The sequence below is a fragment of the Mauremys reevesii genome, linkage group 10 (genome assembly GCF_016161935.1).
Source record: "Mauremys reevesii isolate NIE-2019 linkage group 10, ASM1616193v1, whole genome shotgun sequence".
NCBI lineage: Eukaryota > Metazoa > Chordata > Testudines > Geoemydidae > Mauremys > Mauremys reevesii.
Window position 1 is genome coordinate 42,851,496 of NC_052632.1, and position 22,814 is coordinate 42,874,309.

The 22,814-nt window shown below is 52.1% G+C and overlaps 1 protein-coding gene across 2 annotated transcripts in view; it reads right to left on the reverse strand.

Moving 5' to 3' along the window:
- Nucleotides 1-5,615: 5,615 nt before the first annotated feature.
- Nucleotides 5,616-22,814, reverse strand: part of HEXA (hexosaminidase subunit alpha) — a 31,633-nt gene continuing 14,434 nt past the window's right edge. For both annotated transcript variants that reach the window (XM_039492228.1, XM_039492229.1), the window contains exons 5-14: nt 22,550-22,660; nt 20,641-20,742; nt 19,064-19,196; nt 17,710-17,890; nt 16,937-17,023; nt 15,525-15,597; nt 13,992-14,172; nt 13,434-13,524; nt 7,921-8,025; nt 5,616-7,295 (exon numbers count right to left, since the gene is read on the reverse strand). In XM_039492228.1, coding sequence (XP_039348162.1) covers nt 7,232-7,295; nt 7,921-8,025; nt 13,434-13,524; nt 13,992-14,172; nt 15,525-15,597; nt 16,937-17,023; nt 17,710-17,890; nt 19,064-19,196; nt 20,641-20,742; nt 22,550-22,660 — 1,128 coding nt within the window. In that variant the 3' untranslated portion in view covers nt 5,616-7,231. The remainder of the gene's footprint in view (nt 7,296-7,920; nt 8,026-13,433; nt 13,525-13,991; nt 14,173-15,524; nt 15,598-16,936; nt 17,024-17,709; nt 17,891-19,063; nt 19,197-20,640; nt 20,743-22,549; nt 22,661-22,814) is intronic.

The window sequence follows — 22,814 nt, forward strand, 5'->3', positions numbered from 1 at the left end:
CCAGCAAGGTGTGGGTTCACTTCTCAGGGGGTTCAACAACTGGCTGAGGCAAAACCAGGAGAGCAGCAGCTTTTATTTCAATGGCAAATACCTTTTCCTAAGCATACCGAGCTCTGGAGATTTCCCAGCTCCTGGGGGAGGGGTTTACACACTGGGGAGCAAGTGAGAGAGCATCAGGCTGCAGATGGGGTATATCCAGGTGTGGTTGGGCACAGCTGAGTGATACGTTGGACATGTGCACACAGCACACACGCTTAGGGACAGAGCATACAGGCATACCCGCAGCTCTATGAACGTACACATGTGCACGGTGCTGTGGGCATCTGACAGCATCTGGCTGTGCAGGTAGCTATAGATCTCAGATGGGTACACGTGGCTGTGGCAGGACAGCTGGGCGAGCGTGCCTCTGGGCGCATGGCAGTGTGTGTGATGGGGCATGGCGGATGCAGGTGTTTGGTGCAAGCATCTCCGTGTCTAGTGCACTCAGGGCACTGACATCTGCAATGGAGCGGAGTCCTGCTTGCCAGCCAACAAGGGAGAGACTAAGGCTGCTCCTAAAGGCACTAGTGGCATGGGGTGAATGAGGCCTCCAAGACAGAGGCTGCTCCACTCCAAGGCCATAACACCGGAGGTTGTGTTATTACCAGCTCTGGATTACTATTTGCTTCTTGGGCTTTTTTTCCTCTCCAAAGAGAAGGAGCATTTTCACTCCCACTAAATTGTCACCATGCCGGGCTGTCAGTCACTACTGTGGAGTGCCAGTGCTGGGATGGGCTCGGCGCACTGCTGACGCCATCGGTGCCAGCAGACAGGTGGTATCATTGGCTGTGCTTTGCCTCCCCCACACCAGACGCTGCAGCAATGACTAACTCCATCTGCTTCTCCCCAGCCCCCTCCATGCTGTGGCCCCTCACTTCCATACCCTCCCCTCTTCATAAGAGCCTGGGAATACCAAACCCCAGTATGTGGCGTGCCTGGACTGAAGTCTGGGGTGAGCTTCCTGCCACAGGTAGCACTGGCCAGAACCCAAACTTGCTTCATAGGGGAGGTTTCCCTGGGATCGCTTGGGGCGGGGTGGGGGGAGCCTTGTGTGCTGGATGGGGGGAATACACTGAGACCCATCCATCGACCTCAGTGGTGTTACACCAGGGATGAATTTGGGCCTTGGCTCTCAACTTCCCACATGGGACTCAAGAGTCAGCTGTCACCCTCTCAAGCTGCCTCCTTGCCTTAGCGGTGTTGGGCAACTCTCCACAAGGCCAGGCCACAGTAGGGACAGCTTGTGGGACATCAACATCTGCTCAGTTCTGCAGCCAAACCTGGGCCCCCATCTCACAGGCAGTCCGAAGCTGTGGGTGCAGAACAGGACAATGCTAGGCCCCCCATGTGTGCGCAGGACCACAGTTCAGCTGAGCAGAACACCCAGCTCCCATTGGCAACACCTGGGAGTTCCCCCTGAAGCACCCATGGCTGCAGCTGAAGTCAAGGGGAGGTGCTGGGGCTCAATCACTTCTGACAAACCAGCCTATAGGCAGCGAGTCAGTCACTCCAAGGCCACCGCTGGAAATCTCTGAGTCTTACCTAAGCTTGGGTAAACCAAACTGATCCTGGCCTCTGGGTTACCCCAGCCTGATATTCACAGCAAATCCCTGATGTGGATTGGGCTGCTCTGTCCCACCTGCACCTCCATCGCATCCCATGGCCTCTGCAGCCCTGCCCAGACAGGCAGCAGACTGTCCTCATGCTGTGGAGTGCAAGAGACACAAGGTAGCCCAATGGCTCTAGGAACAGGGAAGGGGACAGCACCTTTGCCTCCAGGCTGGCACGGCAGATCCAGCCCAGGCTGACACCATCACAAGTCAACACCAGCAGATGGTCACTTCGTGGCCAATGGGAGGGGGTCTGACTCCACATTACAGCTGGCCCCATATGAGTAGGTGCAGCAGAGAGACCGAGGATCAAATGGAGTGTGGGAAGTCTAGTCTACTCTCTAGAGGTTCTCATACTGTGCCAGTCACCCCATATCAGCTAGGTGGTATGCTGATGGGTGCTACAGGGGAAAGTGTCTCTGCTGCTATCTGTGTGGGGCCGGTCCAGTCCTGTGTCCATCTAGCCCCGTTCCCAACTCACCTCTGGTTTGGCAGCTCCATGCTGGGCTAAAGACCCCCATAGTGGCTGCTGAGCTGCGGTGAGGGGCTGGCCCTTCGACAGCAGTGTAAGACATTTTACCAACAGTCCCAGAGCAGCTGACATACAGGATGCAAGAGCCAGGGAGGGGAGGGGGAGGGGAAGAGAGGCAAGAAATGAGGGTGAAACAGGCTGAGAGGAGGGAGACACCCCGCTCTGGGTGGGGGGAGAAAGAAAAGGCAGGAGGTGAAAGGAGCAGTCAGATAGGAAGGACATATAATGGGAGGCTGAACCCCTCTCTTCCATGCCAGACAACAAGCAAGGCCCTTTGCTACCAGAGCACGGAAGAAGCTCTCCCTGCTACTTCACATGCTGTGCCCATGCTGTGGGGTAGAAAGGGCTCCCGAAGGCAGTCTCATGTTCACTGCAAACTGATTGGAAAGCCAGCCTATGGGAAGTGGCGGGGGGTGGGGGGGAAACGGTGTCTCTGCTCAGAGTCCAGGTGGCCAGACCTGACAGCACAACCAGCAGTCCCAGGCCTCTGCACTTCTGTGGTTGGGCAGGAGGGCCCCCACTCTCCTCACCCCTGTGCTCTGATGCCAAGATCGGGCGCAGTGCGAGGCAACCCCTGCCAGTCAGCTTCTGCCTACTCGCGCCGGCTTCATGCAGAAGAAAGGCACCCGCGCTGCATAGTAACAATTTACACTGCATGGGAAAAGCTACAGCCACTTTTAAAAATAGAATGGGATGAGAATCCCTCCCCTTCACGTGGGCCACCCCTCGCAGCTCCTCACAGAAAGGGAGAGGGGCACTCGTCCCCAGAGCAGCACTGCCCCCAGCTGGCACCTCAGCCACACCGCTTGAAGTACAAACAGCCATTCCAAATATGATCATTGTCCACTGGTATCTGCCTCCCCCAGCCCTGTGACTGTGCCAGGAAGCCTGGCTGAGGGGAGACTGGGCAGGGTTACACTCAGGAATCCCAGCCACGAAGGGGAAGCCAGGCATGATCCCCGGCAGGGTCACCCAGAGCTGGGGCCCTTCTGCCGGTGAGTGCGGGGTCACTGGGGGAAAGAGGCTTAGGGGGAAAAAGAGATGGAATGGGGGTGGGCCAGGGGCAGAGCAGAGGGGAAGATTAAGAGGCAGGGCCAAGGGAGTTGTCCCAGGCCCCACAGCCGCTAGGGATGGGCCTGCCCCTTGCAGTAGGCTCAGCCCGTGGGGGGCCAGCTGAGGGATAGGGCTGGCTGCCGGAGCTGGTGCTGCCACGTATGCAACACGCAACTGCCTAGGGCACCATGAAATTTGGGGCAATTTGGTGCTGCAAATTTCATGGTGCCCTACGCAGCTGCGTCTTCTGCGTATGCTAGGGACAGCCCAGCACGCAGGCCTTGCGACCCCCCTCAGGAGTCAAAATGGCCCCAGTGCATCCGCTCTTTCTGGCCCCAGGGGGAAAGATGGAGGCAAAGGAAAGAAGCAAAATGTTGCCACAGTCCTGTTTCCCTGTTGTAGCTTTTACCTCTGTTCCCTCCCCCACTCCCCATGGCAGTTATAATGGGGGGGGGGTAACGGTTGCCTTCTGAAGCTGGGCCCATGCACCTTACATCTGCCCTCTCCCTGTGCAGCACACAAACTTTAAATGGCAAAGCCCACTCTGCATGGCAAGCGGGTGTTTGGTATGTGCCTCTACAGAGCAAGCAGCATATCTCACCCTTCAGCAAACATCCAACATAATTAGGCTTGGAAGGAGTAGATTTTTCAATCGGTCAATGTCAGTTGAGGTCACCATACACACACAAAGTGAGGAAAAAATATTTCCATCAATAATAATCAAAATGTATAGCTAGGCAAAGTAAGAAAAATGCTGCTTGAGAACTTGATTTAAGGATATTTCCTTTGTAAATTTTGACATGTGATGTTCATAATTTGTGTTTTAACCCTTATAAAACTTTTTGAATCTCAATATCGACTGTCATTAAATAATTGTGTTGCCCTCCCGCCCCATAATTTTCCATACCTGTGAAAATTTAAATGGATAAAAACAAAAAAAAGTGCTTAAACAAACATTGATATTATCTGACAAAATTATATTAAAAGAATCAAATTCTGCTAAGCTTAAATATAACAATGGAAAGGAGTATAACACTTTATATTGCTACAAAGGCATTTAATCACGTATTAATATTAAGCATTCCAAAATCATGACTCAACATCCACCCCACCAAAAAAAGCCATGAGATTGCTTTAAAAATCATGAGATTTAATTAAAAAAAAAAAAAAGAAAAAAAAAAAGAAATGTTGGGATCTTTTTATTCCCCTTGTGGAGTTTTGAGCCCTAAGGGGTCATGTTTTCAAGCTGATTTCTGCACCAATGAGGGCTTGAAGTTTTTAAAATGAAAGCTGAGATCTCACATAACCCCAGGACTCCAGGAGCTGGGGCTTCAAGAAAAAAACACCAAGCAGTGCCAGTCTCACGATGAAATCATGAGAGCTGGCAACACCTTTTAAGATAAAAATGTATCTGGATTTTCCAGAAAATTGCTCTCAATAAGTTGAATGATGTTTACAACAGTTACAAACCTACATGGATAAAAGCAATACTAGTGCCTAGCTCTTCTATACTGCTTTTCATCCATAGACCTCAAAGAGTTTTTATCATCCCCATTTTACAGATGGGGAAACTGGGACATGGAGAGGGATAAGTGACTTGCCCAAGGTCACCCAGCAGACCTGAAGCAGAACCAGGAATGGAACCCAGGTCTCGAATTCCAGTCCAGTGCTCTAACCACTAGGAAACATGGCTTTCCAGTGATCTTTATCATAAAAATCATGCATATTAAACCACTTGCAACTAAAGGCACCAATTTTTAATACTGCATTTGGGAAGTCTGCCTCATTCAGCACAGGCTGTGTGGCACAATCCAATGTACTTTGAAGACAGCAGTTTCCTATTTTCTTTTTTGTTTTGTTTTTTAGTAACATATATTGTCGGCAGTAAATTAATTTACCCCAGTCTTTAAATTAGATACAGTGATTAGGCTGTTTCAACTGTTCTTACCCTGTAGGTCATGGCACTGCCCAGATTGCTGCCTGGAAGGGGCACTCTACTATGGAAAAGGTTGGGACGTGCAACACTATTTCATATTATAATGCAGGGTCCCTGGAAATGCTCCCTCTCCTTCCCTCTATTTAATAGCACCCTCCATGCATATAGGCCAGTACTGAGGGCTTTAGCTCAGCAGTGATTTTCAACCTTTTTTCATTTGCAAACCCCTAAAACATTTCAGATGAAGTTGTGGATCCCTTTGGAAATCTTAGACACAGACTGCAGACCATCAGGGGTACATGGACCACAGGCTGAAAACCACTGGCCTACAGAAACAGCAGATCTCCCAAGTCTGTCCCCTAGTGGTGACAGGAAGGACTGCAGACAATCATCCCTTTAAGAATATACTCTAGAACTAGAGATGAAAAATAAATTGAAACTCAGCCACTTCTGGATATTTTTAATGAAAATGTAACAGTCATAACATCTGAACAGAAGCTGAACAGTTGTAGAGAAGTGACAGTCAGAAGTGGCTCATTTAAAGCAAAGTTGCATAGCGTTCCTACAGTGCAGCATCTTGTCCAGTACAGAAAATTTAACCTCAAACCAGATACCAGTTGGACTTTCACCAGGAGATCCTAGCTGTCAAAGACAAGTGTCTCAACTCACTGATCATCTAGTGAACAGCTGAGCTGGTCCCTACCTCTACGAGTGTACAATAAATTCAAATGAAGACCAGAAGGTGATAAATCTGAGCCAACCCTCGCTGCAGGGACTCCACCGGGAGGATGGATACACTGACTGAGTCCTGTGTGAGGCTGCATACCCAAAGGGACTGGCAAGTGAGGGCCCAAATGGGATTGAAATATCGTTGGGCAATTCCCTTAGAGCTTCCTAAAAAGGAGAAGGCAAGAAGGAAGCTGAGGGAGGAATCTGGAGTGATTGCCTCATAGAGGCTTTGTGGGGCCACTCTCTTGAGACAGGCAAGAGAAGGCGGCAGCATCCAGGGTAAGGAGCAGAGGCAGTGGTATGAAGAGGAAAGCACAACTGGGCTGTAGGCAGAGTGGTTAGGAGGAACAAAGGGAAAAGAAACAGCAGAACAAACAAGGGCTGGGCTGAATGGTCTGGGGTAGCCAGTCCCCACTAACAACTTGTGCATTGGTGTGGAGAAAATCTTACATGCCAACAGTGTGTCCACACTAGGAAACAAGGGGGGGGGGGTGTTACCACACAGTAACAGTTTAGCATGGAGAAAGTAGTCTGTAGTTTTAACACCTTTAGTGGTCAAGGTAAAAGCTAAGCAGAGCCTAAGGTTTCATCTGACCAACTAAGACTACAACTGCCTGCCCCACTTGGCTAAACCCCTTGTTCCCCCAAGACCTGAGACCAGTCACAAGCTATATAGTTAGGCACACAGCACGAGCCAGGCCAGGCTGGCTTCCCAGCAACATCATCATGCTCAGGCATGTCCAGGACAGGGAGCAAACCCTGAGTTGAGGCCTCTGCTCCCAGAGGTAGGCAGGCATGGAGATAGATGGGAGTGGAGTTGTTCTGCTGCACTAGGAGTCGGGTGCAGTAGCACAAGCAGTGCACAGGCAGGGCAGGGTCTGTAGGTTCCCATGCTGGTGGGAGGTGGCAAGTGTCTGCTCTGAAGTGACGCTCACTCTGGTACTGTGGTGCTGCATGTGTCACTACAAAGTAAAGAGGCTTTGTAGCTGCCAACCCGGCAGCTCCAGCCTGGGCTCTTCTACACACCAAACCCTGTGCATCCCCAGTGTGATAGCTGACTGGAGTCTAGCAAGCTACCCTGCTGCAGATGGGCCAGGAGCCTCACACAGCCTGCTCTAGCACTGGGACAGACTGGAGAGGCACTTTCTCTCTTTGGGACTCCTTCTTTATTGTATTTAAAATTCAAACAGTAGAAAAAAGGCAAAGTATCTAAATTGGCTCATTGCAAGAACAAGAGCAACAGGGACGCCCTGTAGCACATGGGAGCACCTATCGTCCAAGATACACACACAGCATGCAGGGCAAAGGGGTGGGGGCAGCTGAGCTCTCCATTCAGAACCCAGTGTATTCAGCATCACAGTATCCTGTAAAGAGAGGCTGTGCCGGGATGCCTCGCCTGGAACAGAAGAGAAATAGGGACGTTACACGGAACCCAGGCATTCAGGCTTCCAGTCCTTAAAGGGGAAGGAGTTACTCTTAACCTTTTGGTGCCCTGATGAGGGTAATGTGCTGAAGTAAAGGGTTCATTTCTTCTCTCCCCAGCATACTGAAGTTTTGAGGTATCTGATGATATTTTAGTTCTCAGGAAAGTGAGGGTTAAGATCAGTTTTCACAGGCTAAGCAGGGTGAAGCCTGGCCTCTACTTGAAGGGAGACCCTCAAGAAAAATCCACATGCTACAAGAAGCAGTGCTGGCAACTCTGTAGGGAGTGCTCTGCCATTGAATCAGCACTGAACCAATGCTTCAGCATGGCACTAGGGGTGCTGTGCTGCTGCGTGGTGCCATCTACCAGAGTTGGCAAACTAAGGTCCTGACCACTCATGGGAATTAATGATGCCATGGCACTTTGCATAACTCCAGTGCCCTGGTGAAATCCCAGCTCCCAGTTATGGTCTGCCTCCCTAGATTCCCTAGCAGTTCCAAAGGGACTGCTCACTGCTGCGCCACCCCAGAGGTGACTCAGTGATTTCCTGTGTCTAGCTGGGGTCTTGGATGAAAGGAGCTAAGCCAGTCACCATTACCTGAGCAGCGTGCAGCGGAAATCTGCCAGTCGTATATATGCATCTTGCAGATCTCTCACCGTCTCATTGCTCCACAGCCTCTCAGCTATGGCCCCAGCTCTTGGCCTTGAGAAAATGAGATGCAAGATGTGTTACTCTATGCAGGAAGTCAGAGTGCTGCTAAGAGCAGGGACTCCCAAACACTCCTGCACTGAACTGTGAGATGAGACTTTTCCTACTGAGGCAGAAATGCAGGGATGTCAGCAGAAAAGCCAGACTAACCTCCTGGAGAACGCAAAAGGCTCCAATAGCAATCCCTGGGAGTGGAGAGGCATTACTAACACCCAGGCCGCTATACTTTGCTATACGAGGGGTCAGCACAGACATGATTTAACTGAACGAAAGCCTCTCCAAGGCCAGGAAAAATTGGAACAATGATGGAAGAGGCTGGGGAGCTGTGAGAAGAAGAATGTCAAATATGCCTTGAATATTATTAGTAACTATTAGTCCTTAAGACCTTAAAAGAGAAAAGCAACCATTCTATTCCATTCTCCATGACAACCAGGATTGCAGCTACTACTCTTTTGTCTGTTCCAAATGTTAGTTCCTCCTACAGCAGATGTGGGCAAACTACGGCCTGTGGGCCACATCTGGCCCATGGGACCGTCCTGCCCAGCCCCTGAGCTCCCAGCCAGGGAGCCTAGTCCCTGGCCCCGCCCCTGCTGTACCCCTTCCCCTGCAGCCACACTCCCACACGGGCCGCCGCTCCCACTGGGCAGCGTGGGGAGCACAGCTGGCTCTGGCCGGGTGTTGCGGCTTCAAGCTCCTGCTGCTGGTAAGGAGGTGGGGAGCTGGGGGGTTGGGTAAGGGAGCGGGGCGTCCTGGGGGGCAGTCAGGGAGGAGGGGGTGGTTGGATGGGATGGAGGTTCTGGGGGGGCAGTCAGGGGATGGGGAACAGGGAGGGTTGGGAGTGGGAGTCCCGGGGGGCCTGTCAGGGGGCGGGGATGTGGATAGCGGTCGGGAGAGTGGTCAGGGGACAGGGAGCGGGGGGGGGATTGGATGGGGGTAGGATCCCAGGGGGCAGTTAGGGGCGGGGGGTCTCAGGAGGGGGTGGTCAGGGGATAAGGAGTCCCAGGGGGTGGGAAGTGGGAGGGGGCAGATAGGGGGAGGGGGCCAGGATGTTTGGGGAGGCACAGCCTTCCCTACTCAGTCCTCCATACAGTTGTCCAACCCCGATGTGGCCCTCGGGCCAAAAAGTTTGCCCACCCCTGTCTTAAAGGAACTCAAGACAACAAGAGATTAACATCCACCTCCACAGTGCAAGACAAATGGGGTTAAGAAACCACAGACCCCCCCAGAAATAAGAAATAGGAAACAAACTCTGCAAGCTCTTGTTACTCAGACAAGTTCCTCTCATGACCTGCATGTGTATAGAGCATCTTGTGACGCTAGCTGGCTGCTATGAACACCCCATTTCTCTTGCCCATCAAATCCCGAAGGAACACCTTGCTTTCCTACAGCAGTGACCATTAGCCTGTTTCATCCTAGGAGTGAATTAAGTGCCAGAGACTTTTTTTTTGGGGGGGGGGGTGTGAAGGGGGTGAGCAACTATAAATCAAATAAACTGTTCAAATAGTAGCTTACTCAGAAAACTAAAGATTCCACAGGCCAAACTTCCCAATACTCCAAGAAATCCAAACCAACTAGCTTTCACCCCAAATTTGAAGCTGTACATTTGCTTGCTTTATTAATCAAATGCACCCTCTCTCCAGTCTTGTTCCTTCAAAATATTTTCTCTTGTATTGCAAGCCCTCAAGGATGTGAAATGCTGTATATATAATCAAAGAATTAATGGACTAGGTCCACTAAATTTAGCAGAACTATAACGGATTTTGTTGGTTTTCTTTCTCAATGATTGTTGCACTCTAGAAGTGATATTAATTGTAAAGAACAAGGAGGAAAAAGCCCATTGACAGATATAAGCACCTATACGGGGTACAGCTTTGAAATATTGAAAGAAACTGCTTAAAGGGGAGAAAAGTCCAGTTAACAGTAGGGATTAATAGAGAAATACAGTCCTTGAAATAAAGAACAAAAACCTCGGATAAAAAAATCTCTGATGAAAAAACACCATTTACTGGATATTGAGGGAAGTAGCAGGAAAACCGAGTGCTGAAATCTGAGAGTTTGTTTGGTCAGTATCCAATTGGAAATAAGAGCCAGGCCCCCTCCAACACTCCCTGTCCCTGAAAAGGTGTAAAACTGAGGTCACCGTGAGGGTGAGGCTCAGTTTGCTGAACCTTCTCTCCAAAAAATGCTGCAGAAGTGAGATTCAATACCAGACACCTGACCAGCCCCTGGAATGGGCAGACTCTCCCTTTCCAGGGTTCCCAGCACAAAGGAGGGGTGAGATTTCATTTCAGAGATTGTATTACTTTCTGTTCTTTAAATAAAAACCTAAAAGTTCCCTTGTTGAGTCACCACCCCCTTCTAGTGAGACCTCAAGGAACCCGATATTGGATATATAAAATTGTCCTAAGAGAACCTCAAATAATAACTTGAAGCAATTGCTTTTGATGTTTTAAACTAGTCCTTTGTGTACCAAACACTAGGACCACACTGCTAAAATTGCCTTAAAACAAGTACATCCTAACTCTTTGCAGAATTACTAGAAATAGGACAAATGTACTACAGATACTAAAGAATTGATAACTGACAATTATAAGCATAATAAGAAATATTGGTTATTTGTACTATTCTATGGCATAAACAGCATGTTGTATTCAGCACTCGCTAGAACTTCTGACATCTAAACTTGACTATAGACTATTGATTATATACTTGTGTGGTTCTGGCTGAATAAATAAACTTTTTGATTGGTTAAGAACAACTCAGTGTCCTGAGTAGAAAAGCACTGTCCCAACGTAAAAGTAGATCTGAAAAGAAGGCAGTGTTAATGAGTAAGCTAGTGCTCCCTGTACTCAATAAAAAGGGGTTCTCTGCATTATTTTCCATTCCAATATTGGCTAGAGCATTTATTCAATTGGCAAATCTAGTTTGTTAGATTTCAGCTTTAAAATCTAACTGGCACCTGAGCACATTAATAACATTGACCGATTCATGCTTCCAAGTCACTGGGAAAGCAGAGGGTCATTTGCCTGCGGGATTAATGGTGTGGCTGCAGCTCAAGCCAGCACACCCAAACTAGCTTTAATCTATCTAGCTCAGGGTCCAGATTAGTGAAGCTGTGGGAGCATGAACTTCAGCACAGGCTGTACAAATCTTCCCACAACTGCCATGGCTTCGCTGTTACTGGTACCTGAGCTAAATTAAAGCTAGCTTGGATATGTCTACACGTGTGGCAATCACACCGTGATTGCAGTGTAGACAGACCCTAGGAGGTGGGTGGTGGGAAAGAGGAGAAATAGGAGTCTCTTAGCAAACAGGATGTTATGCTAGTCCACAGCCAATACACTGAGTGTACTTAAGGAAACCCGCCTGCTGGTTCCTCGCAGATGTTCCTTAAACAAACAGCACGCTGCTCGTGTGCACCAACATGCCTATCACCGCCATACCTGGAAACAGACTGAATGGGGTGGGATGGCAGAGCAGACAACACAGGATTACATGCTCACTGACATTTTGCAGCAAAAACATGAGCCCCCGCCCCTGCGTAGTAAAGTGTAAGTGGAGAAGAGGAGAAAGCTGAGCTGAGGTTGACCAGTCTTTCTACAGAGAATTTAAGACAGGAAGGTTGGCTAAATCCTGCATAAGGGTCCCTGGATCAGGTATTGACCAATAGTTATATTCATTCATTTAGAGCTTCATAAAGGGAAACAGCAGGAAGGAAACAAAAGGAGGATGGTAGCATGACAACCTCATAGAGGTTTTACAATGCCTCCCTCTTGGGGGAGGTAATGAATCCCACAGGGCCAGAGAATACTACTGACACCTCTCCTATGCCAACTGAGCTGGGGGCCCCGGAGCAGGCCAGTTTGGCATGAGAATGACAGGAGCAGAGCAAGGTCACTGGTCTGGTGGGACAACATTTTAAGTCAATGTAATTATTTTTTATTTTTATAATAATTTAGCAAGTGAGTGTTTAAAAAAAAAAAGCCCTTGGAAAACAAGAGCTCAAGGAACCACTTTGGGCCCAGCCTATGGTAACAGCCAGTTAACTCTGCTCCAGGGGGAACTGGAGACTGTAAATAATTAAGGCCATTCAGTTCAGCACAAGGCAGTTAGATGGAGGTGGGTTTCACAGTAAGGCACAAGGACCAAAGCCTGGTACCATTCAGCACCCAAAAGATGGGGACTCTAAAGCACTGAAGCAGACCTGCTCATCTACAAAGGTTGCATGTGTGCCTACCACCCAAGGCCTGTGCATTTACACTGGATACATACCCAACTGGAAGGCCGCTGTCTGCTAAAATGTGCCAGTACATCTACATTCTGAAAACAGGGAATCCTGCACTGCACAGTCTTCCTCCCATAGAGCGTCGTGCTACGCACAGGTCCCCTGCACCCTGAGCTGCTGTGATGCACTCACACAACATGAGGCTTCCCTTTTGCTCCCCTCTGTGGAGTTTCACTATATACAAGCAGACAGCCATAAATTCAGGTTTATAGGTGAGCCAGCCACTACAGTGATGGGAGACAGATCAGGAGATCACCACATCTGCTGTACTCCCACTGAGACACAAGGGCCCAATTCTCTTCTTCCCACAATCTCACCCTATTGGCCCCAGTGGAATGGAGTTCCCTGCAATTTACACAACTCAGTGGACAATCGGGCCAAGGACAGTTGCTCATGTTAGAAGAGAAGGGTTCATGCCAGCCCCCCACCCTAGAATCATAGAATATTAGGGTTGGAAGAGACCTCAGGAGGTCATCTAATACAATCCTCTGCTCAAAGCAGACCAACACCAACTAAATAATCCCAGCCAGGGCCTTGTCAAGCCGGGCCTTAAAAACCTCTAAGGATGGAGATTCCACCACCTCCCGAGGTAAACCATTCCAGTGCTTCACCACCCTCCTAGTGAAATAGTGTTTCCTAATATCCAACCCAGACCTCCCCCACTGCAACTTGAGACCTTTGTTTCTTGTTCTGTCATCTGCCACTTCTGAGAACAGCCGAACTCCATCCTCTTTGGAACCCCCCTTCAGGTAGTTGAAGGCTGCTATCAAATCCCCCCTCACTATTTTCTTCTGCTGACTAAATAAGCCCAGCTCCCTCAGCTTCTCCTTGTAAGTCATGTGCCCCAGCTCCGTAATAATTTTTGTTGCCCTCCGCTGGACTCTCTCCAATTTGTCCACATCCCTTCTGTAGTGGGGGGACCAAAACTGGACACAATACTCCAGGTATGGCCTCACCAGTGCCGAATAGAGGGGAATAATCACTTCACTCGATCTGCTGGCAACGCTCCTAATACAGCACAATATGCCATTGGCCTTCTTGGCAACAAAGGCACACTGCTGACTCATATCCAGCGTCATCCACTGTAATCCCCAGGTCCTCTGATGGGTTCTCTTACCAGAGCCTGGGCGTCAGGTTAGTTACATCCACAAATTCACCCCACATGCAGGCCTCTCCGCCAATCACCAGCGCCTTCTGCTCAAGGCTGCCTGTCAAAAGAGATGCTTGTTTGAATGACAAAGGATTGGAAGATGGGGTGAGACCCATGGAGCAGTGTGTGGCATGTCCCCTCTGTCTCCGGCCCACAGAGAGGAGTTTGTTACAGCCTCCAGCTACAGAGCCTGGCTCATCAGCTCAAGCTGTAGAGACTCAGGGTTCTGCCCTGGAGGTCCCCAATGGCAGCCATCAGCTACACATGCTGAAGGACAGATTGTCTGGTTTCATGCCAGAGGGAGGATGTTCAGTGCCCATCCCCTGACTGGCAGGACAGCTGCCAGTCACTGGAGCCAAAGCCACAGGCACTTGTGCTCACTCGGTTCAGCAGTAGGAAGTTCTCGACTGGCCTGCTTGTTAGTTGACTGACCAGCCAGGACTGCCACATCACCCCGTTGACAGCTAGCTATGTGTGAGGCCCCGCAGGGGAGGCTGACACAGCCCACATGCACAAGGGACACACCTTCAAACTCCAGAGGCTCCACCTGGTAAGCCACCTGCCAGTCCTGTCCATATGAGATGCGGTTGAGATACCAGGGGGCAGACAGCAGGGCCCTGTAACCGGCCTTGGTGACTCGAGCCACCTCCTGCTGGTACGGCCCAGAGTTCTCCCGCCACACATGGATGATGGTGTCCGGCTTCACCTGGCCACACATGACAGAAATACGCATGATGCTCCATGCAAGGGTCAATGTGCCCCACTCCCCTAGCACATGAGAAAAGCCAGGCCGACAGCCCCTGAGGCAATCTGCAGCACACAGCACTGCAAGGCACACACCACCCATATGGGGACCTTCAGCAGGGACATGGGAACAGTGCAACACAAGGACGACCCTCAGTTCACACTCCCCAGAGCCACATACACCCCTGAGCTGTACACACTTACCTCCTGCTAGCTCAACCATGGACCCTGCAGCAGAAATGGGAAGTCACTGCTGCATTGGTAACGGCAAGAGTTAGCGAGATGATTCTTCTAGACAACCACACCCCAACAGCAACGCAGCACAGGCACGCCGTGCCCTCATGTGAAACTGACCCCATGGAGGACACTTCCGTCGTCCTTCCTACTCCACGCACCCAGCCCAAAGAGTAAACTAGGAAGGATGCTCTAGCAGTCAGGGCACTGGACTGAGACTCTGGACTTCCTATGTGACCTCAGACAAGTGTCTGAGCTCTGCCTGCACCTCAGCACCCCATGCTACAGCCCCTGCGAGCCTCCCTGTGAGAAAAGAATGTGAGGTGCTCAGTTACTATGGCAATGAGGGCCAGGTAAGTACCTAGACAGCTCACTCCCAGGGGAGTCCCTGCTGCTCTTCCCCTAGCTGACACCCTCTCTGACCCACACAATCCCCTCACGGTACCAGACAGAAGTGGCTGGCTTCAGCTGGGGAAAGAGAAGCAGAGGGGGCCTGGAGAGAGAGATGCTGGGAGTGCCTTCCCTGAGGGGGGAGCAGCGAGGCTGCAGCAGCAGGGCAGCTCTGAGTTCTCAAATGCCATGCCAGCAAGTGACAGTGCCTGGCTGTATTCCTCACCCATCCCCATCACCAGCAGGGCCATGGTGTGAGCCATCCCCCTGCGCTGGCCTGGAGTGGGTATAGCGAGCAGCTGATACAGTAGGCTGTGACTGAATAGGTACACCTGCTGTGGAGGAAGCTATGGGTCCAAAGGGAGAGAGTGCCCGGGACAGGATCAAAGATCTGCGTCTTATGGGATCAGGCCACAAGGAGCCAGGGGAAGAGCCATGGCCAACAAAAGAGGGAAAAAGCCCATGGGTGAGGGTGGAGAATTCCTGCCCCCCTTTGCCAACCCCTGGTCCAAGAGCGAACCCAGTGCCTGGCAGAGCCCAGCATGGGATGGGGCAGGAGGAGACCATGCAGTAAGCAGTCATCCCTCCACGCAGCCAGGCCTCTCCCTTCCCAAGGCACACTGGGACACACTGCATTGGCTGTTGCTGAGAGTCAGAGGCCTGTAGCAGGAAAAACAGAGCAGCTCTCACCTTCACACCATTATCAAACACCTCCTGCCACACCACGTAGCCCTTGCCATAGGAAGAGACGATATTCAGCAACCTGGAGCCAGGAGAGAAGCAGTACAGAACAAACAGGGACAGCTCCAGCCAGGAGAGTCCAGCCAGAGCCTCCATCACTTAAGTCACGACCTGTGTCTAGACCAGGGGTATCAAACTCAAATGATCACAAGGGCCACATGAGGTCTAGTGTATTGACCCGAGGGCAGCATCACTGACACCCCCACTCTCACTGCCCCTGGCCCTGCCCCCACTCCACCCCTTCCATGAGGCCCCACCCCTGCCCCACCTCTTCCCACCCCCTTCCTCAAAGACCCCACCCCAACGCTGTCCCTTCCCTGTCACCAGGAGGTGCAGGAGGTGTGCAGGGTGTGGCAGGGGACTCGGAGCAGGGAGTTGGTGTGTGGGGTGCAAGAGGGGTGCGGCAGGGGGTTGGGGTGCAGCAGGTGGCTCAGGGCAGGGAGTACAGGAGGAGTGTGGGGTGCAGCAGGGTGCTCAGGGCAGGGAGTTGGGGTGCAGGAGGGGTGCAAGCTCCAGCCCAGCGCCGCTTACCTAGAGAGGCTCTGGGGTGGCAGTGGTGTGCATTGTGGCCAGGGTAGGCTCCTGGCCCCGCGCCACGCCGCTTCACTCCAGCATCCGGAACTACGGCCCCTGGGAGAGCGGGGGTGGGCACAGGGCTCCGCTGCTGCTCCTCCAGGTACCTCCCACGAAGCTCCCATTGGCCATGGTTCCCTGTTCCCGGCCAACAGGAGCTGCGGGGGGTGGTACCTTGAAGAGAGGCAACGCAGGAGCCCTCTGCCTCCTCCCTCCCCACCTCCGGCCGAAAGGGACGTGCTGCCAGCCGCTTACGGGGGCAGCGCAGGGCTCGCGGCACCACAGGGGGCAATCCCGCAGGCCAAATCCGGCCCACGGGCTTTAGTTTGCCCACCCCTGGCCTGGAGGTAGGCAGGGGGGGGGGGGGGCGGGAGCTTGGCCTGCCGCACAAAAGAGCCCCACAAGCCGCCATGTGTTTGAGACCCCTGGTCTAGACAGAAACATTACCTAGGCCAGGTGCTTGCAGCAAGACAGGAAGTTACCTTGGTTCTCTCCCTTCCCCGTTCCAAGGCAGGTCCTAAGCAGGGCTCCCAGTCCATCCCCCATCCACTATCCAGAGCCATCACCAACCCTGGACCCCTTTGGGGTAAATTCTCCACACAAGCCTGTGCGGGACAAGGTATGGTGGGGCCATACCCAGGTACCAGCTTTGGAGTGGTGGTGGGTATTCTCAAGGGGTCCTGCTCCCCAGGAGGAAATAGAGTGGTGGGGTGGATGTGTGAGCCACGGACGGCAAACTGGTTGTGCCGCAGCTGCTGCTCTCTGAAGGCCCCTGCCATGGCCCTCACCTCTGGATGTAGAAAGATTCCAGTTTGGTGTAGTCTTGGCCAAACCCCATCCGCTGCATGAAGGCCTGGATTTCCGGATTCGACCTCCTGCGCGCCAAAGAGAGGAGCAGTATGAAATCATAGGCCACACTGCAGAGTGTTCAGTGCCCTGGGGACATGTGCCAAGAGTGACAGGAAGGAGAGCAAGTCACGGGGTTGCTATGCCACACTGGCCATATCTACAGGGTGGGGGAGGGATCGTCCCCGATGGATGCAAGCCTGAGAGCTGTCTCTGGATGGGCTGGTGGTGTCTGCTTCCCTCAGGCAGCTGCTTAGCGCTAATGTCTCTTGCCTTGTGCAGTCAGACAAAGACTGGGGGCTGATTTGTTTTATTAGGCCAAGAGTAACTGCTAGTGAGGAAGGATGGTCTGTGGCCAAGGCACAGCTCGGGGGACCTGGGTTGTGTTCCCAGCTCTGCCACAAACACAGTGTGACCTCATGCCTCTCTGTGCCTCGGTTCCCCCTCTGTGCAATGGTGATAATAGCACTGCTCTCCCTGTCTCTCTTTTCTATTTAGCCTGGAAGGTCCCTGGGGCAGGGACTGTCTCTTGCTGTGTTTATGTACAGTGCCTAGCACAGCAAGGTGCCAATCTCATTTGGGACTTCTAAACACTGCTATAATCCAGACCCTTCCTAGCTAGTGATCACAGTCGACAGTCCAAAGCCATTTACCCCATGGACCTGTCCCTGCTACCACGGCCCCTGTTGACCAGCTACAAAGAAGCGTAACCCACCAGCAGGTGAAGTCAACCTCGTCGCCGCCAAGGTGGAGGTAGAAGTCTGGGAACACGGTGCTGACCTCCCTAAAGAGCTCTGTCATGAACTGGTAAGTGGTGTTGAGGATGGGGTTGACCGGCCCATAGGCCCCGGAGGGAATCGAACCTGCATAGCAGGGCGTCAGCAAGCCCGGAGCACCTGGGTCAATACCAAAGAATGCTGTAAGGAAGAGTTTATATGCCACCAAGCTCTGGGTCACTGGCTGGCCAATGCCGCCTGCTGCTCCCCAACATGGGAGGGGACAGCCAGGCAACTCCAGGCAGAGCAAACAAGGGGGTCAGGGAGAGGAGAGAGCAAAGGCTCCACCCAGGACAAGCAGCTGCTTGGTTCGAGCCGTCTTCTCCCATCTCATGCTTCAGTGACACATATCCCAGCACACAGCACCCCAACACCAAGCGAGCATGTCCCAGCCACAGATCTCAACACAGCGCACAAGTCAGGTATGTCCCATCACCCTGCTGGACAGGGGCAGACTGTGGCAAGAGAGAGGAAGTGATGTACCTAAGGTCAGCCAGCAGGTCAGTGGCAGGACTGGGAACAGACCCAGACCTCCGGACTCCCTGTCCAGTGCTTCATCCGGGTCAGGCAGCCTCAAGCATGCCAAATAAGGCGGAGAACTATGCGGCTGTGCTGGAGCAGGAAGCTGGATGCAGGGAGTCATCTCTGCAGGATGGGAAGGGGCCAGAACCTGACCCCCCTTCACACCAGGCTCTTAGCCTACATGGGGAGATGGACTGGAAAATGCAACAGTTGCATGGATTAAGGTCCCACAAGGGGGCCATGGCTCCAGACTATTGTGCTCCCGAAGGAAAACACAATACTAACCGGACTAGCCAAGATCTGGGCCTAGACTGGATTACAGGCCCACACACATACCCCATCCCCTCCCTTACAAATTCAGTACTTGTGAAGCAGATTAGCAAGCAATGTTCTGAGACAGGCATGGAGCAGGTGTGTGCCGAGATGAGCTGAGGCATACTAGCAGAGGCGTTGGGAGCCCACGACTAGGATAGCAAGGATCCTGTAGATCAGGAGTGAGGTGCACAGTCTGGTGAGGACAGCACAAACAGCGCCTCCCAGTACTATACCTGGTTATATCCTCCCCTGAGTTCCTCACATCCACCAGACAAGCAGACATGATAGCTAAGAGCAAGTTACTGGCCAGGCCCAGGCTCTGACAAAGGGATGCACACACATCTAGCTGGATATCAGTGCTAAGACCTAGATCACTGAGACCCATCTTTCGGCACAACCCCAGAATCCCCAATCCATCCTTTGCTCTGGGCCCCCTGGGCAGTCCCAGTTACTTACCTGGGCCCCAAGAGAGAGTGTGGCCAGGGGTGTCAAACTCCGAAATGACTCGGATCCCACGTAGCCTGGCATACTCAATCACCAGCTTCACATCATTCAGCGTGTACACATGGGTGGCGGGATTGTAAGCCCCCTGGGAGAGCACAGGAAGCATAGGTCCCTACTACTCCAACGTATGCCCATTTCGACCCACCCCGCTCTACTGTTAGCCATCATCACTAGTCAGCTCCCCACTGCGCTGACAGGAAAAGCCCCGTGCCCGGCCCAAGCAATCTGTAATGACTGGAAAGCTTTGGTGCAGTACACAGAGATCTGCCTCCCTCCCACAACAGTACCAGCTGGGTAGCAGCCACTGCCAGCACCACTTCCCACTTGGGGCGGAGGAGTCTGGATAGACAACCCCTGCCGAGTAACTGGCCGCACGTGCTCCCACAGCAGGCCAGCATGTGGTTGGGAATTCCTCCTGTCAGGCTGCTGCCCAGTCCGGGTTTCCAGCAAGTTTTCAGGAACTGCATAAGTTCTTTCCTTACATCTGTTCTGACACGGTCACATAAGAATGAAGGAAGAGGCGGAGCTGCCCCTGGGGGACCCAGATCTGTCCCCAGGACTGCTAACAAGGAAGCTCTTGCTCGTTACAAGTCACCAGCATTGCTCTTTTCATTCTAGGGTGAAATTAGAGCAGGGGTTCTCAAACTTCATTGCACCGCAATCCCCTTCTGACAACAAAAATTACTACAAGACCCCAGGAGGGGGGACTGAAGCCTGAGCTTGCCCAAGCCCTGCTCCTTGGGTGGGGGGGGCAAGCCAAAGCCCAAGGGCTTCAGTCCCAGGCAGGGGACCTGTAATTTGAGCCCCGATGCCCAAGGCGGAAGCCATTGGGCTTCTCTTTCGTCCCCGGGCAGTGGGTCTCGGGCTTCCATAGTTTGAAAACCGCTGAATTAGAGAATGCAGCTCTTAAACTGAGGCCAGTCATGCCAGCTAAAGTGCAGCACATGGCCACGGTCTCTCCATTCGCATCCCTGGGCCTGCATTTCCCACTATCCCAGCTCTGACCCGACACTGCATTGCCCGTGCACCTCAATCCTGCCCTAACCCTCACGCTACTATCCCAGCCCTGGATCCATCAGAAACCAACCCTGCCAATTATGCTAAGTTATGCATGTTGCAATTCAGTGATGCAAATATTGTCCAGGGCCTGGACTGAGATCACTGGACTCATTTCACTTGTGATCCAGGCTTCTATTTCAAACCTGATCTTTCCTTGCAACACAAAGCCAAAGAATGCATGATGCTGCAGTCTCTAACAGAGTGGGTACTAACAGAATCAGGTACTGAGGGCAGCATAGAGGTTTGGCCTGGTGGCATATGGGTTGAGGACCACTTTTTACATAGAGAGCACATGCACAGACATCCATCAGGAGAGGACAAGAATACGGGGCCCACTTCTCGTTTGCAGGACACGGGATTCCCACTGGTTTTAATGGGGGCCTCATATATCAGTGGTGGGAGAACAGGGCCCCTGGAGCTTGCTCTAACAGCATGCTTTAGGGTGCTGCACAGGGAAGTGGATGCACTACCTTTCGGCTGAGCTCTGGGAAGGCTGCGCTCTCATACGGGAAGGAGGGGTCATCCACGATGTGCCAGTGAAATACGTTGAACTTGTTATAAGCCATGACATCCTGGGGAGTCATAAGAGAGCAACAGTTCAGACAAACACACCCATGCCCTACTCTGGCAGCTCAGCCAGCCTGCTTTCACACACCCTTCTATGCCAAAGTGGCCTCCAAGCAGGGATCAGGGCACCCAGGGCTATTCCCTCTCGACTTCCATTTGGAACAAGCTCCAGTCACAAAGACAGGCTCATACACATACACGAGCCCTTCCTGTTCCCTCTGGGATCTACCCATTGTCACTAGAAAGAGGTTCTGCAGGTCAAGGGCTGCCCTTGACACTTGTGAAACTGCCACAGGATCTGCACAAGAGGAACTGATGGAACATAACTGTGTTGCCAATGCAAGGGAATCCTGCACTAACCCGTTTACCTTGGCTTGGCAGGGCTACAAGCACAGTAAAGCCTGGGATTTGTCACTAAGGTCAGCAACTAAGACTCCAAAAACAAAGGGGGCAGACCAATAAGGGCCATTTTTCAGAGCCAAACACCAATCTGAGGAGTGGCTGGAAATATTCTATTTCAGACTAATGATCTGGGGTCCCTTGCTAAGGGACAGAGTTACACAGACCTTCCCACGGCATCTTACGTCTCTCCAAGCCCTAGATCACTCTCTCCTTCCCTGTCATTTTCAGGGTCAAAGTTTCGAAGGGCAGAAGGGACCATTATATCATCTGGTCTGACCTCCTGAATAGCACAGGCCAGGGAATTTCACCCAGTTACTCCTGAAGCGAGCCCAAGAGTTTTAATCCATCTTCTCCTCCCTTAAATTGGGAATCATTTAAAGAGACACTAGTCCATCTCAAGACTGCCCCACACTTGTTCCTGTAAACCAAGCTTGTCCTACTGTAGGAACGGCTTTGCATTTGGTTCTGTGAAAGGGACACCAGCATCAGGAGAGGGGTAAGAGAGATTAGGCCCAAGGAGGTGAACGAGTCCCTCATTTACAAAGATTCTATAAATAAGTCCAAGTAAGGAAATACACTAGGCACAGCACAGAAAGGCCCCAGGGGTACTCCCTTTGTACAGAAAAGGGAAACCATGTGGAGGCCCTTCATTAGTCACACTGGTCTATAGTCCTTTACTCCCTGGGGCTGGCAGGAAACACCAATGCTCCCCAGCGGGGAGGTGAGGGAGACTTGGGGAAAAGATACCAGAAGCATAATTCCAAGGGACTATCTGCAAGGATTCTATCTGGCCCCGTTCTTGCTGGAAAAACACAGAAACATCAGCCACTGTGGCTTGCTCCAAGTGCAGTTGGCTAGTGTTCCTACTGCCTAGAGGAAAGGCCAGCTTTGAGGGGAGGGGAAGAGCCTGTGGGGCTCTCTCTGTTTCTCCAATTCATCTGCACAGAGAATGAAAACAGCCCAAATAAGGCAGCTGCGAGTTCCCCAGGGAGTGAATCCACAGGGGGCCTAAGGAGGACAGCAAACCAGAAGGGATACAGGGCATTAGTAGCATTTGTCCTTGGTTTAGATCCACCCCCACCCAACCCCCTTCCGACAGCCCCTCTCTCCACTATGGCTGAAACCCATCAGGTAGCTTCACTCTGTGAGCTCCTCTCCTCGCCCTTGAGCATTGCCATGGTGCTTTATCTATACCCAGCTGTAAGGGCTGGCCCTGGCTGGGAGGAACTATCTGACCCCGTAGCACCATCAAACACGTCTGCAGAGCCAATGTGGTGCCCAGGCCCAGAGGCCCTCAGCTGCCCTGCAGAAGGGAAGGGCTAACCAGACTGCTCTGCCTACAATGCCACATCAAAGGCTGGCAAGCCTGCCAGCAAGGCAGGCCATGTGCTTAGGCACCCGGGCACACACCAGAGTCTCTAGGATGGCTCTCAGAGGCAGGTAGTGGCGAGATGTGTCCAGCAGCAGGCCCCGGTGAGCAAAGCGGGGAAAGTCCACGATGTCCGTCTTGTTGAGGTATAACTGCAAAAAAGGGCATGTGGGTGATGAGTGGCCCCTCAGGGATGGCCCAGAGCAAATACACAGACACCCTAACATCACCAGGAGAGTGCTTTCTACAGCAGGGTTAGCTGCCTCCCCAGGTAGAGATCTCCACCTCCCTGGGGCACAGGAGGGC